General features: G+C 38.4%; 1 protein-coding gene across 4 annotated transcripts in view; it reads left to right on the top strand.

Moving 5' to 3' along the window:
* thada (THADA armadillo repeat containing) overlaps positions 1-6,721 on the top strand; it is a 216,528-nt gene that overhangs the window by 74,763 nt on the left and 135,044 nt on the right. For all 4 annotated transcript variants that reach the window (XR_002276928.1, XM_020624135.1, XM_020624136.1 and 1 more), the window contains exon 27: positions 3,640-3,729. Coding sequence is in view for 3 of the 4 variants with exons in the window: in XM_020624135.1 (XP_020479791.1) it covers positions 3,640-3,729 (90 nt within the window). In the remaining variant the exon portion in view is untranslated. The remainder of the gene's footprint in view (positions 1-3,639; positions 3,730-6,721) is intronic.

Here is a 6,721-nt window from a genome sequence, read left to right as displayed (position 1 = left end):
TGATTAGACATTGATCAAACAATTATCAGTCAAATCTTTACTTTTGTGCTTAAACATAATTTACTTCCTCAGTATAGTGCGTGTTTCTTCTCTGTGTGGCAGGCAAACACGAACCTTCCTCATTTTAGGGATGTGTGTCTACTTCCTCGTGTGATTCTGTACTTTCCACTCTGCTAGATGTAAATTCAGTTTTCCCTGTCCTTTCAATACAACCATTTAACTTTTTATTTAACACATTCACTAATGATTATGTCAAACAAAACACATAAATCATTTTATGATTATCTTTACTTATTAAAAGCTTAACTTTTCTAAGCATTCTGCCACAGCATTTTAATAATAATTCCTTTGTCTTCTCCAACCTCCCCTGGAACTTCTTCTTTCTCCTCTGCCTTCTCTGTATCTTGGTGCTCGTCGAGGCCCGTATTCACAGCCTCGCTGACACTTCTAAGTTTTCTCAGCATACTATGACTTGGATGACTGAGAATTTGCACGGACACGTTGCTATTCATCATCTCAGAGATTACACATTTAATAATGGGCTCTTAGCTAATTGTGTGGATGCTGTAAAGCATCCACACTATGATCTTCTGTTTTTTATTATTATTATTATTCTGGGATCTTCCACCCTTATTTATTTTATGGATCCATACAGTCAGCATGCATACTATGTTATCCTGGTCTTTATTATTATTATTGTATGGATGTTGAGTCAGCATCCATACTGCGTTATCCTGTTCTTTATTATTGAAGCCCAACTGAAGGAATATAATGTATAGGCCTGGTGGGTTCAGGGTCTTTCATCTTACATCTGCCTTCGAGCAGTTTGGAGGTGCAAGATACCTGAGTGTGTAATGTTAATTTTACCTGTATTCATGGAATAAATCAGCAGTGTTTTGTAGTTGCTTGGACTGCCTCGTCTCTCAGAGTCAGTATGGTAAAAAGTACCGGGTACAACAACAGTATCTGCCTGAAGTTGGTACCAAACTGCACATGTTTGCTGCAACTCATTTAGAATTGTCTTTGAGTATTTTGTCTGTCTGCTGCATGCTTGTTCCCTGTTTGCCATGATTTCATGCTTTTGATCTCTGGCAGCCTGAAAATGTAGTGTGACAGCTTGTCCACTCTAATATTTGTCTGTGTGTGTAAGGAAGCTGTAATACCCCAGTTCTTTTATTGGACAGATCTGAGTAAGGAAGGAGTCCATCTTTCTTCATTTTAGTGCTGATTTATTTAAACCACAAGCAAAGTTACAAAACACAATCCCGGTGGCTCCTTCCTTCAGAGACACACACACGCTGGCTGCTGGAGAGAGGAGCTCCCGGAAACACAGAGCCTAATACATGTATATGTTTTTGGGCTAACTAATCATAGCATAGTTGCTTGAATCCAGGCTTGTTGTTTGCTTGTAGATCATCATTCCACTGAGCTCAGACTTCGGCTTCTGCACTGATGCTTATTTAATATCATAGCTGAGATAAATGCACAACTGTAAAACAGACTGTTCATGCAAATAGCTAGTTAAAGTGGACCTAGCTTGAACTACTTTATATACAATTAGGTAGATGAGTTCAGTTTCCCAGTCTAGGAATCAGCCATCTCTTAACTGCCACAGGATAAATCTGAAGGTTTTTGAGATGATTAATAATAGAAGGGAAAGTTCCTGCTATACAAATCTGTATTCAGTTTTTTGTACTTTTGGTAAAAATATTTTTTGCTGTTTTGTGTAAAAAATTGTCTACCATTATACCCCAGTTCTTTTATTGGACAGATCTGAGTAAGGAAGGAGTCCGTCTTTCTTAATTTTAGTGCCGATTTATTTAAACCACAAGCAAAACTACAAAACACAACTCGGGTGGCTCCTTCCTCCAGATATCCACAGGCAGGCTGCTGGAGAGAAGAGATCCCAGAAACACAGAGCCTAATACATTTATACGTTTTTGGCCTAACCCCTTACATAGACGGACTACAAAACCTCAGATGAAGTCAGTCCACAGACTCCATTTCTTATCTAGAGCTCCAGTTGCATGGAGCCGTTGGCCATAACAAAATGAAGAATTTCGATGTGTGTGTGTGTGTTGTCACATGGTGCGTAACAAAAACATTCATTCAGACATAATTCTAACAGGATGAATACAAGAAAACAATTGGTGTCAAGGTAACTGTAGCTCACATTTCAGAATCAACACTGTTTTTTAACCTTGAAGCAAAGCAGACTAGAGCAGAATCTTACTAAACTGCATAATAATAATAATACTACACTAATAATTATCTGACAGATTTACTAATATCTAACACTACTAAATAAAAATATTGCATTTTTAGCCATAATATAAAATGAAAAGTCACTAGTAACTAACTACTGTGATCAAATAAATGTGGTGGAATAGAATAGCACCCCCATTATGTAACATTTTGTGTATGCACAAATACTCAGCATGTATTTTATGTAATGTAGTCTGTATGAGAGCACATACTGCTGATTGCAACTTTTCACTATTTTATTTGTATGGCTTTTGTTGTTCATCTAACCATTATTTTGTTATAACATTCTGAGAATATTTTATTTGGAATCATAATACACTAGAAGTACAGCCTCATGGTTGTAAGACTCTGCCAACCTGACAAGTTGCAGCTTACATGCAATGTCTGTTCAGACCACACTGTAATGATGGACATCATGATCACCTCACAAGTCGATTGCCCCCTGGTGGTTGGTTCCAGTATAGGTCATAAATCCCTCCCTTTTTATGTTGGCGGATGGTACATGAGCCGAACTAAAAATTCAAAGTACAGCGTAAATACATTCAGGGCTTCAGACTGCAAGTGATCAGTTACATTTTGCGAACAAATTTATTCAAGGTACAACGGTGTTTACCAAGGTGTTCCTGAGAATGGGATGGGTGTACATACTCTGGCGCATGATGTAGGGATGGGTGTACATACTCTGGCTCATGATGCAAAGCTTCATCTCATCTGTCAATCATGGCAGTGGTTCTGGTATAGCAGGGGTTGTATGGGTGTCAATTTCACTGCTGACATAAATAATAGGCTGAATGCAGAGGTGTGAGCATTCTGTGTGTTCAAATTCAGCTAAATAAACCAAAACTCATTTGATGACATTTCATTCAGCAAGACAGTGGTTCAGTGCATATGCCCAGAGCAACCACACAGTTCAGCTGGTTGTGTCAGCCACCTGATCTCAGTCTGATTGAGCTGGATTCTACCTGCTAAATACCAGACTAAAGGTGGAGAGACCCAAAAGAAGCAAAGGGAGGCCTGGGAGAGCACCACCAAACTGTCCGCTGATGTTTGACATTTTCCACACAGTCCTTTTTATATTGGTGTTAACATTTTCAAAGTAAAGCTCAGACTTGGCACTTCAACATGATACCAATATTTTATTACAAATTGCTGAAGCACAGAGACTGAGTAACAGAAATTTCTCCACTGTGGGATCAATAAAGTACCTACCTAACAAAAATATGTACTTGCCCAAATACTTAAAATCAGAATTTTTAAAATAATTTCACTGTCCTAAACAAACAAAAATTGTATCCTGATGTATTTGGGTATGCGTGCCTGAGGCCCTTTTAATTGAAAAGTATTCACACTTACCTTTTCTGCTTCTCCCCTCAGGATGACGGGCCGAGAGTTTTTCACTCGCTTTCCACCTCTCCATCCATTCCTTCTGTACCAGCTGGAGGAGGCTGCTGCCACAGTGGAAAGGTGAGGTCTTTCTCTTTAATCCACACAGATGCACACGCTGCGCTCAGCCCTTGCCGTGGATTCTCACAGTTTCTTCATCCCATTATAATGTTAATTTCACTTACGTTTAAGCCATGTGAGACAGCTTTTTTTGTTTTGGTAAGATGATTAAGCAGTGGTGCTTTTGTGCTGGGAGCTTCCTGGAGTAAGAAGGAGGATGAGGTGAAGTCAGCGCAACTTTGTGTTACTCTGAAAACAAAATTTTTCTTAAAATGGAACATGGAACCATGAACCCTACATTGAGTTCTTGTGTGGGTGTTTTTTAAACAAAGTATGACTGACTCAAAACACAAGAGTTTACAAAGAAATAATGTAAATGTCTTGTCTAGCTGTTGTTTTTTTTTTGTCCCCACTGCAAAACAGCGGGAAGTTGAGTCCATTAAGGTTCATTGACCATCTCTTTGAGAGGTCAGCCCAAACTCTAGTATAAAAGCACTGGATTGGTCTGACAGCTCCCCAGGCAGCCTTAACTTAATACGGATGCAAATAATTGAGTGCTCTTTCAGAATGGCTCTTTTACCAATTCCCTCACTCCCTTCAATCCTTGTTAAAACTTTTGCAAATTCCCAAAGGACACAGATCTCTGCGGTCTTACTTTCCACGCCATCTCAATGTATCACACCACCCAAACAGAGCAACCAGATTTGTACTGTAGCAACACACAGCAGGACAGGAGTAAGAGAGCTGTGGTTTTAGGCAGACTTGTCAAAGTTGCAGTACAAATGCATTCCCAGAAAAGGTCACAATAAACAGATTACAGAAATGAGCTTTGGAACTGTAAGGTTGTACTTTTATGTCCATGTATATGCATTATATACTATGCAATCCATCCCTCCTCCACAAAAGCTTATTCTGGAAAAAGAAAAAAGGTATAAAACACAATAATGAATGGAAAACAGTTTTGTGCCTACATAGTTAAGTGATCACAAAGCCTGGCATGTACAGTAGTTGGAAGCAGTATTTGAAGTGCACACCGAGCAAAAATGAACAAAAATAGTTGTAATGTGCATACAGATGGCTAATGCATTTGGAGTTCTTTGCTTTCACTTAGGGAATTGCAACTGTGTTGCATATGTGATAAAGCTTATATTAATGATTAATTTATGATAATTTTTTATACTTCTTAGACTTGCTACCCGTAAGCCTAAAAGTCATGCATAAATAATCTTTGCATGGATTCTACAACTAATCTATAGATTTTTCAAAATATACCTTCGGATAAAGAGATACTATAATACACAATACACAAACAATCTACAAGATATAGGTAGAAGAAAAACAGTATAGGTGAGTAAAGTAAATAGGTAAGAATGAAAGGAAAGAAAGTGAGTAAAGTGTAAATGAACTCCCCCCCGTCACCATTGCATTGGTTCTACAGGAACTATTTGAAGTTTTGATATTAAGACTCTGGTTCCATTCCCTGCGCAAAGGGACACTGGGGAGCGATGAGGCCTTTCATGATTCCTTTTGCCCAGCTGAAATAGTTGGAAAGTATTTGGAATCATCTCCACTGAGATAAATACGATGTTGCTTTAGTTGCTGTCCTGTATTATTCAAGAAGTCAACGGATGTAGTGTCTAAAAATTGAAAATGTTTTTATTTCCAATGTAGATGTGTGAAATTATTGATGTGAAGCAGTGTAAAATACTCTGCGCTTTGATTATCATACAGTGGGACGGTTAAGAAAAAACTGTTAGACTCACTGACAAGCACTTTTTACACTTGGCTGAAAACAAGTATGCTTTAGTGCTAAAACAAAAGATACACAACAAATCTTTGTGTTGATTGATTGACTAGCAGTTTGACATCTTAGGTGTCATGGAAATTGTGGAGGGAATCTTTCACTGTTTTCTGACATTTTAAATCCAAAACAGTAATTCGGATAGTCAAAAAATAGACTGACTCACTAATAATGAAATTAGAGCTGAAACAACTAAAATCATTATGACTGTAAACAACAAACATGCAAAAATACTTCAGAGTTTAAAGCACTCTGAAGAAGGTACACTAGTGCCAAATTGTCAGCTCATGGAAGTCTGCACTGCGTAGCCATCAAAGGTCTCCTGCTTCCCTGCAGGCATTTTTGCTCGTTTGCCGTTTACAATATTATGTCTTTTGCAGTTGAGCAAACTTCCCTGCAGGTTTGAGAGGGTTAAAAAACAACCTTCATAAGGATCAACATTGTGGCAGGGCAGTTGTATCAGATTGAATTAGATTGCAAGGGTGTACCTAATAATGTGGACACTGAGTTTTTAATCTGTCACATCTAATCAGGAATCCTAAAACATTCTACACCCAATACATTCAACTTTGCCCACCCAGATGCTACCGTAATTACTACAGTGTACTACATATCGTTTCACTTTGTGCTGTGGGATGTAGCAGGGAAATGTTTTACTCTTTTCTCTCATTTTAAAGACCACGCACAAGTTCAACAGATTGAATTTTGGCCACACAGCCATTATAGTCAGAATAACTCTGAATCCCCATTTGGAGTTCATCATCCAGAATAACGAATCAGGCCCAAGCACAAGGACTTTTTGTCTGAGTTTAGAAGTAAGACGTTACAGGTCATCCAGGCCCTTATGTCTTTAAGACATGCTTGAAGTTTGACCAGCTGATCTGATTCATTTGGCTTCATAGATAAATATAACTGAGTATCATCTGCATAGCAATGGAAATTTATGCTGTGCTTCCTGATAATATTGCCTAAAAGGGACCATGTATAAAGTGAAGAGAATTGGACCTAACACAGAGCCCTGTGGAACGCCGTGACTAACTTCAGTTTGTGTGGAAGAGTCATCATTAACATGAACAAATTGAAATCTTTCTGATAAATAAGATTTGAACCAACTTAGTGCAGTTCCATTAATCCCAATAACATGTTCAAGTCTCTGCAGTAAGATGCTGTGATCAATGGTGTCAAAAGCAGCACTGAGATCTAAGAGGACAA

The sequence above is a fragment of the Monopterus albus genome, unplaced genomic scaffold (assembly GCF_001952655.1).
Source record: "Monopterus albus unplaced genomic scaffold, M_albus_1.0 scaffold320.1, whole genome shotgun sequence".
Taxonomy (NCBI): Eukaryota; Metazoa; Chordata; class Actinopteri; order Synbranchiformes; family Synbranchidae; genus Monopterus; species Monopterus albus.
Note: the sequence above shows the minus strand (reverse complement) of the source record. Positions and strands in the feature narration are given on the sequence as shown.